Consider the following 22,453-nt stretch of genomic DNA (forward strand, 5'->3'; position numbering starts at 1 on the left):
TCTTGCCAGGCTGCAAGGCCAAACTCTCCGGGCGACTCCCGAGTGACCCTGCCGGGTGCAGGCGCCAGCAGTGTCCTCTGCAGAGGTCAGTGCTACGTGGTGGCAGTGAGTGGGTCTAATGGCAGGCAGATCTGGGTACAAACGGCTTATCCGGACCCAGCGGGGGAATCCCTAACCTGTGGCTGCAGGATAACAATCTGGCAAGCCCCTGCCCCATTTTCACTGTGTGTTTAAGCTCTAGTTGATAGTGGTCCGAGAGGTCACATCCACAGCTGAGAGGCAGAGGTTGGGCAATGATTTAGAATAACAGCTGGCCAACGTGCCAACACAGGGTGAGGTAATATTTGCAGGTTGTGGGCCAGCTTCTCCACTCCTGCGGCACGAGAGCAGCCACACACACACAGGACGTAAGCACATGGCGTCATGGCTTTCCAAACAGAGTGTTTACAACAGCAGCTCTGGCCCGTGGGCCGGTCTGCTGACCCTCAGCTTAGACAAAACAGAGCATGGGCTCGAAGGCCAGGCTATCGTATTCAGAAACCTGGCTCCACCACCTACTGATAGCTATCAGGCCACTTAATGCTCCGCGCCAGCTTCCTCGTGTATAAAATGCCCACCTTGCACATCACAGGCATGACAACATAAAAGTACTCAGCATCCCCTCTGGCCCCCAGCTCAGTGCTTGCTATCGTTATTAACCATCAACAGTACAGAAAAAAGTCTTGTTTGGCTGTGGGGGCTAGAAGCCGACCTGGTGGGTCCCATCCCCACATGCTTTCCTGGAGTGCTGGCCTGAGTGCACAGGTAGACCCATTGCCCATGTGCAGGGTCCCATGGACACCAGAGCGAGTGGGCGTGGCCAGTTACAAAGCAGACATGCGACTCAGGGATGGAGATCGTGTGTAATCCTGGGGCCTGCCTGGTCTCCTTACCAAGGCGGCTTCTGCCTCCAGCTGTCCATGCCCCTGTGGGAGATGTCGAGCAGCTGCCATGCTCCTGGAGAAAGCGAACACTTGGTCTATGCTCTGTTGTGCGTGCCTTCACCTCATGGCGGGCAGGGAGGAAGAGGCTGAGGGTGGTGGCTGGCCGGGGGCTGGCCTGACTCAGTTATCTGCAAGGAGATCCAGCACTGGGTCAAAGGCCGCTCCACTGTGGGTGGCCATGGTGCCGGGGACCTGCGCTGTCAGAGCTGTTAAGTCTAAGCACCCTGAACACCTGCCATCTTTGCAAAGGTTATTTCATCACCTAGTGCACTGGAGTTGACGTGCTCGGCTGCTAACTACAAGTGTGAAGGTTAGAGCGAACCCAGGGGAGCCTCAGAAGAAAACCAGAGACTTCAAGATCTCGGCCACAGAAAAGCCCTCCAGCACTCCTGCTCTGCGTCAGCACACGGGGCTGCCGAGAGCCAGTCAGTTCCACACGGCTGGCTTCCATGCATTCTCCATGGCGTTCACAGAGCACCTTCCGGACATGTTTCTTCAGTGCAGATGGTCCCGTGTTCACAGCTCCCGCCAGCAGAGCTGTCTCCTGGCTGTGGGCAGTCTAGCCTGGATGGAGGAGTGGGCACACCTGCACAGCTCCCATCCCCAGCCTTCTGCTGCCCCTTGTCCTTCTCTCAGGATAGACGTGGCTAAATCTGTGTTCCTGGCCCTCACACTCTAGTCTCCAGAGAAGAAAAAATGGTACAATTAACAAAGTACTTTTTTTTTATTGAAACAAGAGAATCGGGCAATTACAAGAATTGTACAAAAATTACCAGTGCCTTCTCTGATTACCCATCGGGCACTCTATAGTGACATCTCTGAGCAAAGGCCCTGGCCCTTGAGGGAGGCCTCCCACCACAGTCCAGGGCGGCTTCATCTCACCCTGCTACTGCTGCCCTTTTCATCCGGTGGCAGCACGCTGGTTAGTCCTGTCAAGACAGTGTCATCAGCTAGGTAGCAGGCTGCGCTGCCCTATTGCAGAGCGTACTTTTGGGCACTGTTCAGGGCAGCGCTGCCGCCCAGCTTCAGCTCAGAAACGGGCAGCACTGCTGAGCTCATCTGGAGATGCACACCCGTAAGCCAGACCAACAATCAAAACATCCAAAAAGGCTTCTCGGGGTGCAAGTATTTTGTTGATTTTGTAGGTTGGAGGGAAGGACTCTCTTATCTTTGGTTTCCTGTTTACATTAGAAAAATCATGTTAATAAAAAAAAGCCTGCCTCTTTAGACGAATAGGCAGTGAATTACAACCAAGTTCCACAACTAAGTCTGTAAGCTGAATTCGTGAGCCAAGAATCAAATGTCGGTGTGGGTCCTATGTGCAGCCAGTCACAGTCCTCCCTGTAGTAGATCCTATGTAGCGTAGCTTTGTATCCATGGAACAAAAAGAAACACCCGGACACACTAATGCATCCTAGCATACAGTAGTCATGGCTCTGTGCGCATCTCGAAGTAACATTTGTTAACGCTAACCACTGGACAGGCCGCACGTGGGGTTAGTTAAGTCAGGGCTGCTGGGGAGCCGGCCCTTCGACCCCAGGGGACTGCCTCTGCTGGGACAGCGAAGTTGAAGCTTCGCTCACATTCTTGTCCTCACATCCCACCACTGAGCACTGCAGCCTGTGTGCAAGTGCTGGCCACGAGGACTCCAGCAGCCTCCTCTCCCGCGCACTGGGCAAAGCGTTTCAAAGAGGATCACCACCACTACCTTCCCACTACTGCTTGGCTGGTGTGATGTGACAGGAGCAGCGTTCCTTGAGAGCCCGCCTGGGCAGGGCCCGGGGCCTCTGGAGGCCCGTGGGCTACTGCCGCTCGGCCCGGCTCTGACAGTAGTTGCTGTAGGCCTCCTCAAACATGGCTTTGCAGGGGAAGCGGGCCTTCAGCTTGGAGCAGATGAGGAACGAGCCCCCCATCTTCCTGTGCAGCGAGTAGGTCTCCTCGGGTGGGGGGATTAGCCGGTGCTTCAGCATGATGGGGATCAGGCTGTGGATCTTCTCGGTGGTGCTCTGGGTGCCAAAGTCAAAGGGCTCCTCAGAGGCAAAAGCCTCCCCCAGGATGAGGATGGCATCCAAGTGGGCATCTTCCATGGCCTGACAGGGGATTGAAGACGAGGTGTGAGAGGCCTCCACTCAGTGCCTGGGTGCTCACTAACAGCTCTGGGCCAGGGAGGGCAGAGTGTTGGTTTGGTGGCTGGTGTGAAAGGTGAACATCTGGGTAGAAAGTGGGAGCCTGAAGTACACACGCTGCTGGCTGTGAGTGGGGTCCACTCTGGCTCTTGGCCGCCAAGAAGGAACTCAAGAAAACATCAGCCCCGTGTGGAGTGGGCCTAATGTGGGGCAAGGGGGCGTGGTGAAGCCTGAGGCAGTGTCGAGTGCGGGCGGTCTGAGGTCCACCAAGCACCACTACAGTTCCAAAGAAGAGTCTCTGGGTCTGAGCTGGCAGGTGGGTCAGCAGTGGCCCCAGTCAGCACCTGGTTAGTTGCCATCTACTGAGAGCAGGGCCTGGTGCCCTGTGGGACTGACTATCTGCCCGTGGGAGCCGTGGCATGAGGGCCCTGTGTTGGAGAGAGCGGAAGTAGCTGCCCAGGGCTGGGAAGCGATCTGTGTAACTTAGCTGTTGTCCAGATGAGGGCCATGAGGCTCAGAGACACAACTTGCCTGATCAGGTGGCCGAGCCAAGATTTCACCCTTTCCTCTGTCAGCAGCGGAAACACGGCCTCTCGAGTGATGGGAGCAGAGCTCATCCATCTCCCCTACCCTCTCCCTGTGGGGGGCTGCTGGGATCTTTCCCAACTCTTCCTTCACCGCTTCTCCAATGAGATCTGACATGGGGTGCTGGGGTCCCCCACCCTGAGTCCTTACCAATGCCCTGAACTCCAGCCTGGACAAACCCAAGAACCCGATCTGAATAGGCTGCGTTTAAGGGGCAGGGCAAGCAAGAGGCCGTTGGAGGGACCCCGCCCTGAATCTACATTAAGAAAAGTGGCATCAGGGGCAGTGCCCCTGCCCAGCCGCCTGGTGGCCACTCACACACACAGCCTGAAGCAGCTGCCTCCTGTGACTGGGGCCACTTGCAGCCGGGCCTCCCAGGGGCCCAGGCAACCTCACCTTGACCTCGTAGCCAGTGAGGAACTTCATCTCTATGGACTTCTTCAGCACGGTCTCCCGGTCCCTGTCGGCAGCAGCCCGGATGATCTAGGCCAGGGCATGGAGGCACGAGAGACAACCTGTCTATCATCACTCTTCCTCCTGAATGCCCAGGCAGGGCTCCCACTGTCACCCTCCCAGGAGGCCAGCCTGCAGGCCACCACCTGCTCTCACCAGGGCCAGCACGGGTGCCAGGGCAGGAGCCCCTGCTCCCACTCCGGCCCCACACGCTGTGTGTGGCCTCAGAAAACCTGTTGGACCCACTTCGACCCCTCCCTACCCCCCAAGTGTACCTGAATGTAGAGGTCTGTAAAGTTCCTGTCATACTCCCGAGTCGCCCCAAAGTCCAGAAGGGCCACCTGGGGGGGGTGGGGGGAATGGGAAGGTTGGCCTTGTGGTCCCAGCTGGGGGCATGGGGGAAGGGGAAGGTGGATGGACAGAGAGCCCCAGATTCTCCCAGGGAGGAGGGGAGAGACTGCAGGGCTGTGGGCACCCCTAACCTGGAGCTCACCTTGTGTAGCTGAGGGTCATAGAAGAAGTTGGACCAGTTGGGGTCGGTCTGCATGAAGTGGAACTCAAACAGCTCCCGTAGGCACAGAACCAAGATGTTGTGGCAGATCTGGGGAAGAGGGTAGGGGTCAAGGTCTGCTCAAAGCCAGCCTGGTGGACCCTTCAGACTACATCTGCCACCCCACTCGACCCCAACTTCTACCTGGAACAGGATTTTTGATTCCACACTACTACCTGAGTGGGAAGCTGGCAGGTACCCCCCTTAACTTCCAGGGCCAGGGTGAGCCTCCGGCCACACCTGTCTGGCCCCAGCCAACACCAGCCCTCCCCAGCGCCGTCTCGAGCTTAGACCCACCTCGTTGCGAATCTCCTGGCTCAGCCCCTCGGCCTGGTCCAGAGGGAAGCCAGACACCAGCTCAGTGGTCAGCACGTGGGGACTGCAGAGCTCGTCCACGATCTCGGGCACGTAGAAGAAGGGGTCATCCTTCAGCAGCTCTCTAGTGGGAACCGCAGGTCACAGCACAGGGATACCCACACAGTGGCCCCCCTCCCTCGCCACGGAGACAGGACGCAGGCACATCAGCAGAAAGGGGTCTAGCCGGCCCATGGGAGGGGCCTGCCCCTCAGGACCGGCGGGGCCCTCGCAGGATAAGCACTGACTACCGGCAGGGTCGCACCTGAACTTCCGGGCGCAGGCAGCCTCTCTCTGGTAGTCACATTCCAGGGCCAGCTCCCGCCTCAGCACGTCAATCAGGTGCTCCGGGAACAGGCCTGGGCCAGAAGGAGACTGTCAGGGGGCTCCGGGCTCAGAGAGGGCCCACCCGCTCCTGAGAAGCTGCTGTCTACGCCCAGACGGACCTTCAGGAAGCATGTTGCTCATGTTCAGCACGGCCATGAGGTTGTTGACGTCACTGTTGATGCTCTGGGCCACGCCTGGGTACTGTGGGGGAGGCAGGGGCTGACTCTGCAACGGGCAGGACCCTGCAGGGGTCTCACCTCCCACACAGCTGGCCCGCAGCTGGGGCCAGGGCTGCTGGGACCCAAGGCTCTAGCACAACCTTACTCCCCACCCTCCGTACCCAGCCCACCCTGAGCGAGAGGAAACGGGCCCCAAATGTTACCCCCTTTCCTCACTCAACCCCAAACCCGGCAGTGAGGAAGCAACCTTGCCCCCATCCCCTCCCCCTGCCACCTCAGCAAGCGCTTTGCGGTGCCCGCTGCCAAGCTGCCACTGAGGCAGGAGCTGAAGGCAACTCACTTCCCCCGCGCCCCCAGCCTACCTGGATCTTCATGGCCACCTCCCGGCCACCCTTCATGCGGGCCAGGTGCACCTGCCCAATGGAGGCGGCTGCAAAGGGCCGCTCCTCGAAGTACTCCAGCTTGTCCCGCCAGCGGGGGCCCAGGTCAGTGTTGAGGGTTTTCTGAAGAGAGTTAGGGGCCCGCTCAGCCACGGCGCTGCGCGCATCCTGCGTGCACCCCGCTCCCACGGCCGCCCGGGGAAGGGGCCTCACCGTCATCTGTTTCAGCGGCATGAAGTCGGCGCTCTGCCTCACGCGCTCGAAGATCTTGGCCAGGTGCGGGTTGATGAACGCATCGTCTGCAAGACACCGGCGTCCAAGCTGCGGTCTCCCTCCAGGCCGGCGGCGCGGGGCCGCGCCCTTTCTCAGGTGAGGACCCAAGCAAGGGGCAAGCGCACAGGGACAGAGTCCCGGGCCCAGAGCGTGGTGGGGGCTGCAGGTGAGACCTGGCCCCCAGAGCCTCAGCCCCAGGGCTCAGGGTGACGGCCTTGGAGGGCCGCGGCGCGGCTGGGGGCCACCGAGACGGCTGATGGGAGTGGACGGCTTCTAAGCCAGTGGATCCCACAGTGGGTGGGAGAGCTTACTTACAGTCTTAATTACCAAGAGGGTGCCCTTTTGTTCTGAAAAGGGTTCAGTAGGCCAAATAAATTTGGGAAGCTGTGATTGAGATTATGTCTAAAAAATACATTCAGAAAACAATACACACACACACCCGCCCCCCACTAGCGAGTCGATTCTGCCCCAGAGATTCTGGCAAGGGCTGGCAGGCGGGCGGGCTTGTACTGCCGACCCCAGTGAGCGTCCAGTAAACCCCTCCTCGTCTGCCCCAGGCCACTTGCCTGCAAGCGGGCTTCCCTGTGTGGTTTCTTCGCCTTTGGACACGCGTCTGAATGAGGGCACTGGCCAGGTGATCAAAGGCTTTTCTACACCACACCGACATTCTAGCCTACGTTAGTGACCGTCTGAACACCAAATGCCAGTTGCCACTGAGTCGTCCCCAGTCACGGCAATCCCGTGTGTGCCCGCGCAGAACTGTGCTCCGCGGTGGCTAGTATTTTGGAAGATCACCACCAGGCCTTTCTTGCAAGGTGCTTGTGCGTGACGCCAACCACTGGCATCAGGGTAGAAATCCCGCCGCCTCGGCCCCACCCGTCACCAGCCCAGTCCCTGGCCGTCCCTCACTGGACCTGCCCCCGCACCGCCCGGGTCCCCCGTGCCCTGGGCACTCACCCTGGATGCTCAGCATCTGGCCCAGCTTCAGGGCGGCCCCCCGCACCTTGCACAGCGTGCTCACGATGCGCTCGGCGTTGGCCTCCGACAGGAAGGGGCTGGAGTCCAGGACGGCCTTCTTCCCTGCAGGCAGGCAGGAGTTAGCCCGGCTTCCTGCTCGAGTCCCTCAGGCAGGTCCTGACACCCCTGCTCAGCCCCGTGGAGGAGCAGCTGGAGGGTACGAGGCGAGCAGCCTACTAGGGGCCCTGTCCCACATGGCCCACAGCCTTGCAGTGGCACCCAATAGACGCCCTCCTGTCCCCACGCTGGCTACAGGCCGCCGGGCACTACACGTCTCCCTGCCCCAGGCGCCCATCAGGCTCACCTTGCATTGGAACCACGCCCCACACCCTCCTCTCCCCAGGCTACTGGAGGAGCCCGGCTGCCTGGGGAGGCCTGCCAGGTACACTGGACAGAGGGTTACTGCACATTTGCCACGTGGGGTGGTCAGCAGCTGCAAGGAGAGGCCCACAGGGTCAAGGACAGCACACAGCCCCTCTACATCTCCGCTCAGAAGCCCCTGCCAGGCTAGCCCCCAGCCGGGGCCCCTCCCACAGTTGTCAAGGCAGGGGTGGGGACAGCAGGCACCCAGGGCCAGAGCCCAGCGCTGGGAGGGCTGAGGAGAAGGGCAGTAGTGCAGCAAGTTGGCTCCCTCTATTTCTCAGCCTATGCGCTACCACCAAGGAAAGGCCTCCCTCCTGTCCAAGCACCAGGCCTCCCACTGTGGCCAGGCTCCAGGGACACGGCACCTGAGCCCCTGGACCCCAACCTCCTTGCCCAGGGAGCTAGTCACTGCGGTCCCTGGCAAAGGGCAGCAGCTATGACCCTAGAGCCAGAATGCCCTCTTCCCTGCTTGGGCAGCCTAGGGCAGAGGGATGCCATCTGGGCGGGCAGGGCTCTCATGCCAGAGAAACCCAAACTTCAGCGCCACAGCCGACTGGACCGCACTAAAACTACCTATCCGCTAAGTCCTCCTCCGCCAGGCCTCTTCCAAGGGCACGCTGCAGGCATCCTCCCTGCATGGCTCGGATCCCGTGCCCTGCCGTCAGGAAGGCTATGGGGCAAGGGCCACCCAGCAAGCTGCGTGTAGGCAGGACGGAGTCCTCCTTGTGGGGACCCCCCCACGGTGTTCAGGGACAGGTATGGGATAGCAGAATGAGCTCCTGTCCCCTGAAGAGGCCAGCTGTGTGCTACATGGAAGCCTGTCCTGAGTAGCGCCCCACTCTCCAGGCCCACTCACACACAAGAGGCCTGGAGGAGGCGGGCAGGGGGCTCTATTGTGCCCCCCTCATCCTCACAGCCTCATGAGTACCCCCAAGCCCTGCGGGGCCATCTACAGGGCCTTTTCCAGGTTCACAGTGGGCCACCTGAACCAGCAGGAGCAAGAGAGCTGACCCCCATTCAGAGAGGGCATGTGCTACCCATCACCCACACTGCCGGGCCTAGCCGTCTGTCCGCACAGAGGCAGCCACATGTCTCTGAGCACAGCCCAGTGAGGCCTGAGGCCAGCCCGCCCTGAGAGAGGTCCGGGGCAGCAAGACCAGGAGAGGAGGCGAGCTCAGGGCCCAGTCTCAGCTTCAAGCTAAGGAACGCAACTTCGTGGGCCAAACAGGGCTCAGGAGCACACAGGCCAGTAGGGAGCAACCCCTTCAAGCCTTTGCGTATGAACACATGCACGCACATGGACACACATGAACACCGGCCACCGCTGGGTCCGCTCCAGCGTTCTCAATGGCTGATTTTCTGGAAGCAGGAGAGACTCTACTTCCCAGGGGCCTCTGGGTGGCCTCAAGGTTCTAGCCCTTCACTCAGCAGCCAAGTACGTAGTTATAGATTCTGGTAAATCCCATCTGTCCTTTGAATAGTGTCACGCTCCACACACCATCTGCACAGGGCAGTTGGAGTGGTGGCCCCTGGTGCCAACCCTCCTTGAACAGCTGTGGCACCCACCCTCCCAGTCAAGAGCCTGCTCACCTGAGGGGTCGTCGGGACGAAGGCTCTTCTTGGCAACTTCAGCCAGTGCCCCAAAGCCCAGACCCACAGCCAGACCTGCAGGGAGGAGGGTAGGCAGTCAGCCCCGGGCAGCAGCTGCCGACTCACATGTGCCCACCTCGGGCCCTGGCACACACTCTCAAGCATTTGGGAGAAGAAACGGAAGGGAAGGTGGGAAGAGGGCATACTGACTTTGGGTTCCAGGTAAGAACTTTGGCAAAACTCTTCCTCCATCCCCACCATCACCTTTGCTGTTCCAGGGGCACAGGCCACAGAAACAGAACACAGGCTGCAGGCCTGTCCTGAAACTCATGACACAGGGATCCACTCTGAGGCTACGCAGAGATTTTAGGGCTCTAGAGCTCTCAGGTTCAATTCGTAACTGGAAGGCAGGCACCACCATAGCAGGTGGGGAGGGGCAGAGTCAGAAGGTTTTAGGAAAGTATCCGGTACCCCCAGTCCAAACTCATGGGGGCTCTTGAGCCCTCACACAGAAAGGACAGGCCCCGACCCTGTCGGCTGCCTGCCAGGACACAGCAGGCACTGACAGTTGGCTCAAGACAGGCCCGGTCTCCTCTTCTGCAATCTTATAACCAAAATGCAATCTTATAACCTCATCTGTATGGTAGTCTGTCATTTGATGATCTTGACTACCCAGAAGAGGCTCAAGGCAGAGATAAGACCAGGAGGAGCTCAGAGCTACCCAGGTCAGGCAGAAAGCCCAGGGCTCTCCCTGGCCACTCTTGGGTGGGTGCCAGTGTTAACTTGGCTGTGCCGTGGTTCACGGTGGTTGAGCAGGTACATCAGGATGTAATTTGGCAGTTCTGTGACGATGCGATCATCTTCCACACTGGAATCAAGTCACCTGGGTTAGAGGGAGGGATGCAATACCCTCAGTCGGGTCACAGCCTGGTAGGAGGATGTTAAAGGGGTTTCCCTGGGGTGTGTGGCCTTTCATCTTACAAGCGATGGAAGGAGAGAGAAGCGAGCCCTTAGTACCAGTGGGTAAGAAGTCAGGAGGAAAGCATGTCCTTTGGAACCTCCTAGATGCAGGGGCAGACCGATGCCAAGACACATGGAATTTTCCATGGAACGCCAGGCCCACAGACGTCAAATGGAAATGAGGACCTTTCCTGGGAACGGACAGAATACAGCCTTCCCTAGAGCTGGTGCCTCCTAAACTGTGGCAGGAGAGCCCTGGTGGCAGAGTGGTTACATGGTAGGCTACTAAACGCAAGGTCAGCAGTTTGAAACCACTAGTTTCTCCCTGGCAGAAAGATGAGGCTTTCTGGTCCCGTAAAGAATTACAGGACACTGAATATGGAACTGGGCGGGGAGCGGTTTTCTCAAAACCCTTGCCAACCTCCCAAGGACACAGAGCTAGGAGCAACAGTCCCCGATTACACACGAATGCCCCACCGCCTGGCTCCCTCCACCCTAGCCGGCACACCATTCGATTCAGCAAAAGAGATGACCTTCAAACTGTAGCGACCTTCTTCGAGGTCTGTGTCTAGAATTTTCTGGACAGAGCCGGTCTAAAGACGAAGCTTTAACAAGAGAAGCAGATGGTGCATAGATCGCCCAGCCTGGCCCGTGTTGGGGGGTGGTCCTCTCCACCCGACACACCCACACATGCACGCACAGACCCATACACCATTCTGTACCATACCGTACCATACCACACAGCTGCCCAGCTCTCAAGTGCTCCATCAAACTCAGTCACTTCTAGGCTCCAGGCACTGCAAAAGCTCTCCAAGGGCAAGGAATGGCATTAAACAAACACCTAAAGGTACACCCAGGGAAGCCTCAGCCTCCTTCTGTGGCCCTGTGCTTCCAAAGGGCCAGCCACTGCCAAGCTGGGACCCTGGGGGCTAATGGAAGACAGGCCCAACTGGCTCAGCCTGAGGCTGGTGGGCACAAGCCCAAGCCAGCCTGGCACCTGCCCTGGAAACCCCACCTGCCCCTAGACCCGTGATGAAGGCAGGAAGAGGGCAGAGCTGGCCCTCCTTTCAGCAAGAACTAGTGGTACCCGATGGCAAGCCTGAAAGATGAGCAACCTGGGCCGTGGCGCCTCCCCGTCCTGACAGCACCAACAGCGCTCTCTGCTGCCGGGGACAGAGCAGGTCTCTCCCGCAGCGGCCCCAGACCTGGCCTAGGCTGCCGACAAGTCCTGGAGGAGAAGCTCACAGAACGGCCTCTACAGCCCCTTGTCAGGCCCCTGGCTTCCCTCAACTGCACCACAGTGCCAACCATTCCAAGAAAGCGGCTGGCGCTTCTCTCACAAAGGGAGGCCGGGCCTTCAAGGAAATGGGGAAGGCAGGAGTGGCTGGGCCAGGCATCCCAGGCGGAAGGTCTGCTGAGGTCACTTCAGAGCCCAAGCCCTCGGCTGGGCCAGACACCGCTGGAGGTCACTAGGGCCCCACCTGGCCTTCCCTTGAGCAGTCACTTGGCTTCTAGCACAGATATACCAGAGGTTAAAGAAAACGAAGACCAAAACACCACCCCACGAGCAGGATAGTTTAGTAAGAAGCCTGGGTGAAAGGTACTTAAGAACAGGAGCATGTAAATAAATGTCCCTTGTGGTTTGGGCTTTACCTTCCAGAAGCCCTGGGCATGTTTACAGAGCAAGGCTCAAGGGCATTCCCCTGGTGCAGGGGCAAAGAGAACCTAAGGAGCCAGCAGCAGTCACCACGTGACACCCAAGAGCTCCTCCTACTGGACAAGACAGGGAGGTGCATGCAGAAAGGGTACAGGGGTACAAGGGTACTTCCTTGCGAGAAGCTCTTTAGTAATTCCAGTGAATCCTTTACTAATTCAGCCCACCTTCTCTACCACTAGCTGGACTGCCCACCTGCCCCACAGAGAAGGGGGAGGGTGGGTGGGGAAAGTGCGGCACCCGCAGGCAGGAGGGAAGGAGGAAGCTTCCGTGGAGTGTCCCCCAAAGTTCTCCGAGCTAGGGCTCCATTCCCAGAAGTGTGCCAGCAGGGAGGGGCGGTGGGCGGCCCACACCTAGCCCGGCCCTGTGCCGGCTGCAGACTGGGCCTTCGCACAACAGAGACCTGTGTCCTAGTCACCAATGAACACCTGGCTGCAGTCTCGGCCGCCTCATCTGTAACTGCAGGTAAGAACCACCACCCACAGGGCTGCAGAGAACACGGGATGGGCACGGTGCCTGCGGGAGAGCAGGGGCTGGGCTCTCACGCCCTTTCCCCGGGGCGCTTGTCCAGCGAATCTTCCCCACTTGGGAGCAGGGAGCACCCCAAGGGCGCTGGCTGCTAAGGAGGAGCAGAGCGAGTCCCTGCACATGGCCTGAAGCGGCTCTCACTAACACAGGTTTGTAGGTGGAATGGCTAGCTACGCACAAGGTATCACGCCACGGAGCCTGGACACTGCCCAGCCATCTTCCTGGTCCTCTTGTCCCATCCAAGGGGCCCGGCAGTATGTGATGATGTAGACATCCTCCATTTGTGACATGATGTAATTGTCTCCAGGATGTGATCAGCCACGGAGCTGTAAGTCTCCTCTGGGGGAGGCAGGCATCCGTACAGATAATCTTCCGACAAAGCTCCCAAGTTTTGCTTTCCTTGGGTCCTGCAACCTGCTTGTCATCATCTGACCCCTCCGCCCCCCATATTGCCTGCAGACCGTGGCTTCATCAGCTTCACAGCCTGTGAACCAACAGCCTGCTATCTAACCTGCAGATTCAGGGTTCATCAGCCCCTGTCGCTGAATAACAAGCCTAGCTGACACTTGACCCCACGGACCTGGAACTGACGAGCCTCCAGAAGCCACATGAGTCACATTCAGCAGTCTCCCGCCAACGACGGCGAGAAGGCAAGAAGGGGGAAGGAAGGCAGACACCGAAACAAAACCAGAATGAAAATAATGAGACTGCTGACTGACTCACTGTAAAAATTGCTACATATGGCCTTGTAAGTAAGCACTCACCTAAAGCCAGTATGTGAGCCAAGTGGCCAAAAATCAAGTTGTTGTCGTTAACTGTATTGCTTGGAGCACCTACTGAGAACAGGTGAACTTTACAGTGGCATCCCCAAAAACCCCACCCTAAGGGTCTCACTGATACTCAGCGTATCACTGAAAAGGAGATTGTGCTTTCAATAGAGACATCTTGACAGTAAATATGTAACAGGTATGATAATATGATGTCGTCAAGCAAATGCACGTAAAAAGTCAAGCCAATAACCACTGGAAAAAGTCTTTAGAAATGATATGTGTGTTGGGGATTAACCTGTGAGATATGTAGACAACTTCAACAACTCAGCAATAAAAATACAACCGAATTAAAATACGGGCAAGAGACACGAACAGACATTCACCAAAGATGGCATTCAGGTGATCAATAGACATGGAAAGATGCTCATGATCATAAGCCATTCGAGATGCAGATTAAGCTCCAATAAGTGATGCTGATCAAAAAAAAAATGAAACGAAACAAATGCTAGTGAGGATGTAAGGCGTTGGGACCTTTATCCCTGCTGGTGAGATTCCAAAAGGTGCAGCCACTACGGAAAATAGTAGGGTACTTTCTCAAAACACTAGACCTGGGATCACCTTAAAATCCATCAATGCCCCTTCTTGTAGATCCTAGAGATCTAATACAGGTGACAAGGACAGACCCACGTGCCCTGTAGCACCAGGGACAATCGACAGAGGACCATTCGGATCAAGGACCCAGCAGGTGGATCCTGAGAGAACAGGAGCACACTCACATTCTTAGAAAGTCGGGACTTACTCGACAGGGCGAGCCCGGAGGACTCCCTGAGCTCACTGCCTGCGGGGCTCCTAAAGGCCTGAGCACACGCTATTCCATGAGGTCACCCTTTCGCCAGTGACAGAGTGGTGGATCAAACAGTGTCACCTATGAGTACTGTGCTGCCTTACAAAAAACTCTCCATCAGACCCAGTGGCCAAGAGGGACAGTAAGAAGGCCTGGGAGAGAGACCATTGGAACCAGGGCAGCCTGCCTACAAATGCTGACAAAGCCGAAGCACATGAAAAACTGCCCAGTGGGGCTTCGGAGCCAGCTGTGTGCAGAACCACTGGGCAAACAGTGTAGCGGTGTTAGATGAGAGTCTGGTTTGCTGTGTAAACTTCCTTGAAAAGCAGTTTTAGATGTATGTATGTATGTATGTATGTATGTATGTATGTATGTATATTTTAAAGCAGATACACCTTCACAACCATATTCAACAGCCAAAAGGTGGAGCAACCTTAACATCCAGCAGCAGATGGATGGATGATCGGAATGTGGCAATGACACACAATGGAATATTATGTAGCCATAAAAGGACCAAAATTAGATGATGCCACATATATGAAAACATCTAGACCAGAGGTTCTCAACCTTCCTCATGCCGCGACCCTTCCACACAGGTCCTCATGTTGTGGTGACTTCCCAACCAAATTATTTTCATTGCTACTTTATCACTGTGATTTTGCTACCATTATGAATTGGTGGCCCCTGTGAAAGGATTGTTTGACACGCCCCCAGGGGGTCGCGACCCACAGGTTGAGACCCACTGGTCTAGAATGACAGGTTGATTGGCTACTTGAAGCTCCAATGGACAGCACAGCGAGGCTCCCCGGCCACAGAGGGTTGGAATGCGTGTTACAAGGATAGGTCGGCCACGGCACCCTGTTGCCACTGCTGCACTGCAGGCCTGGGACAGCTGGTCCCGGGGACAGGTCACGGGTCTGTGCTAAAAAGCCCAAGGCAAAACTTCTGCTCACTCCCTGCCCTCCTCTTTGCAGAATGCTACCACAATGCCGCCAGGGTGGACGGAAAGCAGTTAAAGCGGCCCCTCGGGCAGGGCATCACCTGCACCTCAACTCTAGGTCAGCACAGCCAGAGCCCCTCCAGTCACTGGACCACCCACCGGTGGAACACACTGGGGAGCACAGTCCCCCATAGCCAACACAAGGGCATTCGCTGCCACCACTTCTAACGCCCCACACAGGGGACCACTGGGTCCCCACCGTCTCCCACCTCCACATGCCCTCCCTGTCCAGGGCCCTCAGGGCCGAGTACAAAAGGCACCTTACCTCCGAAATTGGCCAGCCGGCCAATCCGAGTAACTGGCACCTTGCGCTCCCGAGCTCGCTCACTGAGCTGCAGGAAGAGAGAGAGCTCATGGGATCAGCAAACAGGCCCCGCTCACAAAAGCAGCAGCGCTGCCGGCCTCACAGCCCACTCCCCCAAAAGGCCTTCTTTGACCCCTGCCAGACAGCCCCGTCCCTCAGGTCTCTGGGACACACCATCTGCTTGTGGGGCTTGCCCTCCGGGCGCGCCTTGGCCTGCCGGGCCTTTTCGATGTCCTCCGCCGTGAGGCCCCCCACAGGGGACTGGTCTTGGTGGAAGAACCTTCGCTGAGCGCTCATGGCAGAGAATGGGTCCTGGTGGTCTGCAAAGAGCTTCCCATTCACTCGGCCCAGGGGGGAGGCGGCCTGGCCTGGGAAGCCAGCGTTGCTGAAGGGTCCACTGGTCACATAGGCAGGGGCCGGGCCCTCCTTGCAGGTCTGATCCCGGGGCGATGGGGAGGGCCGGTCAGCAGAGAGACCAGCAGAGTCTCCTTCGGCCTGTGCGCCTGAAAAGTAGAACTCGGCCTCCAGGTCGTCGAAGCTCTCAGCATATGGCTCTTCATGTCTCTCCTGATCCTGCGGGGACAGACACAGCACTCAGAGGGGAGGGGAGGGGAGGGGAGGAGAGGCAGCAGTCCCTCACCCCTGCACAAGGCAGCACACTGCCGCTGCTCAGGGAGGCACCACGCTGCTCCTGGCCCAGAAGCCCAGGCGCCAGCCTGCCTCTGCATGCAGCCCCTCCCCCCCCCCCCCCCCCGCAGCCCACCCCATGGGGCCAGGGAGCTCTGTCCTGAGCAAGCTGGGGCCAGGTGAGGGGAACAGAAGGGCCAGCACCCCTGGGAGTAAGCGCCTCGCCTGGAAATCTCAGCCAAAGAGGGGTGTGGGGAGAGTGAACCCAAGCTAGACAAGGATAGGCAGCCTTGAGAAGGGAAAGCAGAGCCCAAGACCAGGAACAGGCTGGGGAGCCCAGCCCCCACTGCAGGCAGGCGCCGACTGCTGACTTAATCTGTGGGCCCTTGGAGAGGCTTTCACAGGATGGTTTGTAACAGGGACTGGGGTACCAACGACAACAAGGAGTGGATATTTGGGCAGAATGGTGTTGCCCCAACATCTTGGCGTCTATTCCTGAGGACACGATGCTGTTAGAAATAGAGTTTCTATACTGTGCTCACTGGGTGATAGATACCAGTGTAAGGTGGGCTCTACACCTAATCACTCTGAGCTATAGCAGAGCAGACTGGGGCAGGGGGACGGCTGCCAAGGAAGGGCCCACCTCCACACCCAGAAACAAGGAGGGGCCCTCCAGAACTGGGGGTAAATACATGTCTGTTCTTGCGGAATTTTTTCTGTTGAGAGTCGGGTTCCTTCTGCTCGTGAACTCTGAATGGCTGTGAGTTTCCTGACCCCTCTGCTACTTCCTCATCTCAAACAGGGCTGCCCATAGTCACACAGATGTGGGGCCCCAAATGAAGACCTCACAGGGCAAGAGAAACAGCGCCAAGGAGGCTGTAACTGGAAAAGTGGGAACTCCTGAGGGCGGTCAGCGGCCCGGGCTCCTGGATTCTCACGGACGTGTACCAATGCCCATGGCGTCTGAGCTCCCCAGACTTCATGGGTGTAGACCTAGGCCCACTCTCTCTACTCTCCCACTCTCTCTCCTGGGAGCTGAGGAGTTCTGACTGGCTATCACTGGCTGTCACTCTCATTTCACATATGGGAAACTGAGGCTAAGCAAGCTGAAATACTTAAGTCGAATCCACAGCCTGCAAATGGGGTAGCAGAGCCCCAGGCCATCTGGGGGCAACTCTCTCCAAGCATCTCTCAAGAGGCAGCGCCATCCGAGGGAGAGTCGGGGCTATGGCCCCCTTGACTCCACCCCTCCTGAGAGCGCTGCCGGGGTCCTCGCCATCGAGCTTGATGTGGCTACGCAACCCCCTGACGCGTGTCTGCTGAGTGATAACAGGGACAGAGACTTGGAGGGCCGGAGGGGCTCAGGTTCTTGGAGGTGTCTGCCCTTCTGGCCCCTCAGGAAGAGGGTTCACTGCCATCGAGTCGATTCTGACATACAGCGAAGCCCTAGGATAGGGCTTTAAATCTTTATGAAAGTAGATAGCAGCCTCCTCTTTCTGCTGTGGGGAAGCTGGTGGGTTTGAACCATCGGCCTTCGGGTTAGCAGCTCTGTGCGTAGCTCACTGCACCACCAGGGCCCGCCAGGAAGAGGGCAGTCTAATTCTAACTGTGCGGGGCATGAGTGGGAGCAAGCTGGATGCGGTCACACAGCTCGCATGCATCCTTTGGGGTGCTGAACCATCACCCCGTGTCCGAGGGACTAAGAGGAGCAGGCCTGTCCACACCTCGACCCCTTGGGGCTGCCTCGCATCCACTTCCTTAGCTGAGACACAGGGAGAAGCCCGAGGCCAGCCTCACTCCTGGGGCAAGGAGAGGCGCAGATGAGGTTCGGGAAGGGAACACTTCCCGAAGCCGAAAGCATGTTTGCGGGGACTGATATAGGAAGGACTCTTGGCAAGCGTCCCACACAGGAGAGGCAGGGTGAGGGTTGGGGTGCGGTGGGGTGTGGTTAGGGTCTAGAAGCCTGAGCAGGGACCAGAGGTCTGAGAGCGTGAAGTTCTTAAGCTCAGAAGCACACCTGTGTTTTTGTGCAGGTCAGCCAGGCACTGAACAGAAATGGAGATGTGAGGAGACAGAGCAACTCATAGCATGTACACACACAGACACACACGTGAACACATGAAAACAGGCATGCAGGTGCCTCAGAGATATACACAGAGACCCAGGCCCACACAGACACACATGCACACGCTTAGCACATACACACACACAGGCATGCAGAGACCCACTGAAACACACACAGACTCAGGAGCACACAGATGCCCCCTCCCCTTCCTTGTAGCGACTGCCCAAGGTGACACCCAGGTGGGCAGTGCCCTCTTACAGCAGGCTCTGGTCACCATCACATCTTTAGTGCTCTTTGTGCTTAAAACTCTCCCTGGAGACAATCTGACATCCCCTCACAGAAAGCTCACAAGGAAGGGACGAGTCAGCCAGGGTGCAGTATAGCACTGACGAAACACACAGCATTTCTCTCGTTCTTAAATACTTCCCCCCACCCCACCCCACCATCGTGACTCTAGTTCTACCTTACAAACCCGGCTAGACCAGAGCATGCACACAGGTAGAGAGAGAAGTTCACGACACACGGAATCCAGGGCAGATAAACCCCTCAGGAGCAGTAACGGGAGTAGCAATACCATGAGGGAAGGGGGAAGGTGGGGGAGAAGGAGTGGAAAGGGGGAACCGATCACAATGATCAACATGTAACCCCCACCCCCACTCCAGGAGGACGAACAGAAATGTGGGTGAAGGGAGACAGCAGACGGTGTAAGGTAAGAAAGTGATAATAATTTATAGATTATCAAGGGTTCATGAGGGTAGGAGGGTGGGGGAGGGAGGGAAAAAAGAAGAGCTGATTCCAAGGGCTCAAGTCGAAAGAAAGGTTTTAAAAATGATGGCAACGTATGTACAAACGTGCTTAATACAACTGATGTATGGATTGTTATGAGAGCTGTAAGAGCCCCCAGTAAAATGATTTATTTTTTAAAAACCCTAAGAACAAAAAAACCACCTCTCCCCTGGGACGGTGAAACAGTAGCTTTCTGGCCCTGGTACAAAGGGCAACCTTCTCCCCGACAGTGGGGACGAAGGGCGGTCAGAGATGAAGAGGCCTCAGCAGGGCTATGCCAGTGCCACCTGGGAAAGCCAGAGCCCCAGGCTGTCTGTCCAGGGGCCTTCAGCAAAATGGCAGGGGGCAGCAGGCAGGGCAAGAAGGGCCTTGGAAACCCGGCCCAGGCAGATGGCCATGAGTTCCTGTGAGTGGCTCAATGTTAAGTGAAATGCCCAATAAAACCTGCATTTCCCAGCCGGGCCATGCCACCTAGGTCACCCAGGGAGGGTTCCAGAAACCAGCCCCCCACACGAACAACCACCAAAGAAGCCAGGGAGGGGCTTTCAACAAGTGACTCTGGAAAGAAGCATCACAGAGCAACTGTCACCCACCCACCAGATAGACAAGTGATGATTTCTTTGTGATTTCTTTAACCTCACCTACACCAGACAATGGGGGCCACCAGGAACTCCTGAAGCTCGGGAGGTGGGCCCAGTCTCCCCCTTTGCCTGAGGCATGGCCTGAGTAGGTAGCTGGGAAAGATTGCAAACTATAACTCTGCATAAAGGGACCAGTCATTCAGCTTAGCCACCCCCAGCTCTTTCTAGCTCTGTGATGCTACAGGTAAACGAAATGAGCCACAGCATCACACGAGAGGCACCCACCAGCCAAGCCCAGTTCACACCCTGGCTCACCAAGAACACCAAGCCTCCCCCCAGCAGGGCAGCCTCCTTACCTGCACCTTCCCAAAGACTACGCCAAACTGCTCTGCGGCTGTGGACTGCAGGGCCCTGGCAGCCATGACAAGCTCCCCGCCGAGGCCCAAGTGCTGCAGGTGGGTTTCCAGGGCGGCTTGGGTCAGCTTGGAAAGGCCTCTGATCACCATGATGGCGTCCCCCAGCATGGCAGCCATCCTTTGGGGCTGGAAAAGAGGAGGCAACCGTCACAGCTTGAACGAAACGCTCAACAGAAGGGGACCATGTGCTTGTCCCCAATCATCTCTGATCCAGGCAGAGGGAAAACAGGAAGGGCTCAGGGCCAAGAAGGGCTCTAAGTGACCCTTGCCACTCCCCGGCACCCGGGCAGAGGGAGAGATGCGTGGGGCGGCCATGCCCACAGAGCCAGTGCTGTGCGCCACGCACCGCACCACGCTGCCCACACACCTTGCCCGGCCATACAGCAGCCCCAGCGAGGCGCACAGGGGCAGCATGATTTGCCCAAGGCTCACAGCTACCAAGCGGGGGACCAGGACTTAACCAGGTACCCTGACTCCTGGGGCGGTGCGCATTCCTCTGCACCCAAGCTGTGTGGTGGGAGAGAACATCCCAGCTCCACAGCAGCTCCCCACAGAGTGGCAGGGTGGTGCGAGGGCTGCCCACCGCTCCCCACGCCCAGGGCAGCCTCTAGTAGCCACTGCAGGCTGGAGGGCCCCTTCCCTCCTGCCCTCCGGCTCAACCATTCCCGAGGCCAAACAGCATTCCAGAGGCAAAGTGTTTCAAACAGTGTTTGAAACAGCATTCCAGAGGCAAAGTGCAATGGAACTGTAAGATCCCAACCAGCGCCGGAAACCAGCAGCGTCAGCAGAAGAGAGCCGGCCAGTGAGGGGAGGGGTTGTGTGTGTGTGCACGCACCCACACTCCCACTGGGTCACACGAAAGCCGCTGTACACAGAAGCCGCTCACAGGGCGGGGCACGTGCTGGCCATCACCCGAGCCTGCAGCAGGCCGGAGGAACTGGCCAGCTGAGGGGAGCTAGGGGCAGGGATCTGGTGTAAGTCTCAGAGGGAAGCAGAGCTGGAAGAGAGCTGGGGAAGGCCCGGCTGCAGGCAGACCTGAAGGGGGCCTGCCGGGGCCTCCGTGGAGGCAGGTGCAGGACAGCAGGTGCAGGGAGAGGGGCCTGTCCTCACAAAGCTGCCTTCTGGTCACACTCATTCCTAGATGGGCAAGCAGGGAACGTAAGCGCATTAACCAGCGTCCTAAACCAAAGCTTGGGACTCCCACCCGACCTTCCAGGAGCAGCAGCCCGGCCGGCCCACCACAGGGACTCCTGGACATGGTGCCAGCAACTTTGAGAAAGTGCCTTCTTCTTTAAGAGAACATGAACCACAGTGACAGCAAAACCCACTGGGGCCTGGGACGGTGGGGGGGGAGGGGCCACGCCCACCCTCAGAGAACACCTTCTTCTCCAACACATAGGGACCGCTCCCAGGCACCGGGCTTCCACGCAGCTTTGACTTTTCATCTTGCTTTAGGATGATCTGAGGCATGCTTGCTACTTTCTCATTTTGCAAGGCTTCTGGAAGGTGGCCATGCCCTTGAAAGGCAGCAGAGGAGGTAGGGAGGGGCTGGCTCAGTCTATCACCCAGTGCCATTTCACACCTTGGACCCACTCCAGGTTCCTGCACTTTATGACAGTCAACAAGGCCTGAAGCCACACTGAAGCTGCTTGAACTGGGGAGAAAGGAAGGGATCACTGTCCAAATGTGCTAGTGCCATCGCCCAATGCCTGCCCAGGCCCTGCCTCTGGCCCCGACATCAGGCCCACTTTGTCAGCACCCACAGCAGAGGAGAAGAGAAGGAAGTGGCCTAAGGTCCACTGCGCTCCGGGGAGGGATTCGAAAGCGGTCCAAGGAGATACGCGGTGGTGGCAGGGGACCCAGTGGATCAGTGCAGAAGTCTTGCTGGTGGCTACAAGGTCATCTCTGTCGCCCAGTGCTGTCTTCCCTGACCTTGGATTCACCCCTGCATCCAACTCAGACCGCAAGACAGGAGTCTCCCTGGGGCCACAAGCCCCTATGGTTCTAGCACTTCACTTGGCCTGCTGATGCCAAATCCTCCTGAGAACTGTGAATGGATCTGGAAACCCCACCAAACCCACTGCTGTCAGGCTGCGTTTACACGGCAGACGCTGTGGTCTCGCAGGAGCTGGTGGTCACCTTCTCCAGCCAGAACGCCAGATGTTCCAGCTCGCAGTCAGGTGCTTAACCACTGCACCACCACGGCTCTTAAACAAGTATGGCAAGACCTACCTAACTCAGGCGCCATTTTCAGACTAAAACGAGGTCTACCTGAGTTCTCCCTGCAAGGTATCCCAAGTCCTGGAGCTTCGCTGGAACAAAGCTGGTCAGTGACTTGTCTGCCAATTTGACCTGCGAAGATGTGATGGGCCCACTCGTAGGAGCGGAGTTTTTGAAACCCATTTAGGGTTCTGCCCACTGCAATCGTACAGAGCAGAGTCCAGTCCTAACTCTTCTGGGGTCAAAGCATGAGGACGCTAAACATGACGAAGAAAGAAGAGGATTTCCTCCGTCAGTTCACAGTGATGCTTTAAAAGAGAACAAGGACAACCCGGTCATAAAGGACTGTAGGAAAACTGAACAACAGATCCGGGAACTGCAAGCAGCCACGGACTCTCTCAGAAGTCCACCAACTGCAGGCGCCGAAGACTTAGTGCACGCGCCCTACTATCAAATGG

General features: G+C 57.6%; 1 protein-coding gene across 1 annotated transcript in view; it reads right to left on the reverse strand.

Annotated features, from left to right (window-relative positions):
- Positions 1-1,688: 1,688 nt before the first annotated feature.
- Positions 1,689-22,453, reverse strand: part of COQ8A (coenzyme Q8A) — a 36,696-nt gene continuing 15,931 nt past the window's right edge. The window contains exons 2-15 of the mRNA XM_075531474.1: positions 19,716-19,901; positions 15,475-15,873; positions 15,262-15,328; positions 9,181-9,255; positions 7,168-7,290; positions 6,151-6,236; positions 5,920-6,060; positions 5,498-5,579; positions 5,317-5,410; positions 4,995-5,136; positions 4,641-4,748; positions 4,423-4,488; positions 4,091-4,177; positions 1,689-3,073 (exon numbers count right to left, since the gene is read on the reverse strand). Of these exons, the coding sequence (XP_075387589.1) occupies positions 2,786-3,073; positions 4,091-4,177; positions 4,423-4,488; positions 4,641-4,748; positions 4,995-5,136; positions 5,317-5,410; positions 5,498-5,579; positions 5,920-6,060; positions 6,151-6,236; positions 7,168-7,290; positions 9,181-9,255; positions 15,262-15,328; positions 15,475-15,873; positions 19,716-19,892 (1,935 nt within the window). The 5' untranslated portion in view covers positions 19,893-19,901 and the 3' untranslated portion in view covers positions 1,689-2,785. The remainder of the gene's footprint in view (positions 3,074-4,090; positions 4,178-4,422; positions 4,489-4,640; positions 4,749-4,994; positions 5,137-5,316; positions 5,411-5,497; positions 5,580-5,919; positions 6,061-6,150; positions 6,237-7,167; positions 7,291-9,180; positions 9,256-15,261; positions 15,329-15,474; positions 15,874-19,715; positions 19,902-22,453) is intronic.

This window comes from Tenrec ecaudatus, chromosome 1 (genome assembly GCF_050624435.1).
Source record: "Tenrec ecaudatus isolate mTenEca1 chromosome 1, mTenEca1.hap1, whole genome shotgun sequence".
Taxonomy (NCBI): domain Eukaryota; kingdom Metazoa; phylum Chordata; class Mammalia; order Afrosoricida; family Tenrecidae; genus Tenrec; species Tenrec ecaudatus.